Consider the following 226-nt stretch of genomic DNA (forward strand, 5'->3'; position numbering starts at 1 on the left):
AATCTGAAATAAACACTCACCACAACATTATCAAAATGTACTGCACATTTATTGGAGGCCCTGAGACCTAACTTATCTTTTTTTCTTCCAAATTTTAAGCCAGGGTTCCGCATCAATGATAAAAACAGGGGATCCTTTGTGCCTTTCAGAGACCAAAGAAAAAATAAAATATGAGTTATTAACTAACAACCTATATTCCAAATAGCAATACTGCCTTAACCCCATG

The 226-nt window shown here is 35.0% G+C and overlaps 1 protein-coding gene across 1 annotated transcript in view; it reads right to left on the bottom strand.

Annotated features, from left to right (window-relative positions):
- The window catches only part of LOC119587190 (short/branched chain specific acyl-CoA dehydrogenase, mitochondrial-like), a 10,511-nt gene that overhangs the window by 2,902 nt on the left and 7,383 nt on the right, over window positions 1–226 (bottom strand). Inside the window, 2 exon segments of the mRNA XM_037935953.1 lie at window positions 21–108; window positions 110–143. Of these exon segments, the coding sequence (XP_037791881.1) occupies window positions 21–108; window positions 110–143 (122 nt within the window).

Source organism: Penaeus monodon, chromosome 22 (genome assembly GCF_015228065.2).
Source record: "Penaeus monodon isolate SGIC_2016 chromosome 22, NSTDA_Pmon_1, whole genome shotgun sequence".
Taxonomy (NCBI): domain Eukaryota; kingdom Metazoa; phylum Arthropoda; class Malacostraca; order Decapoda; family Penaeidae; genus Penaeus; species Penaeus monodon.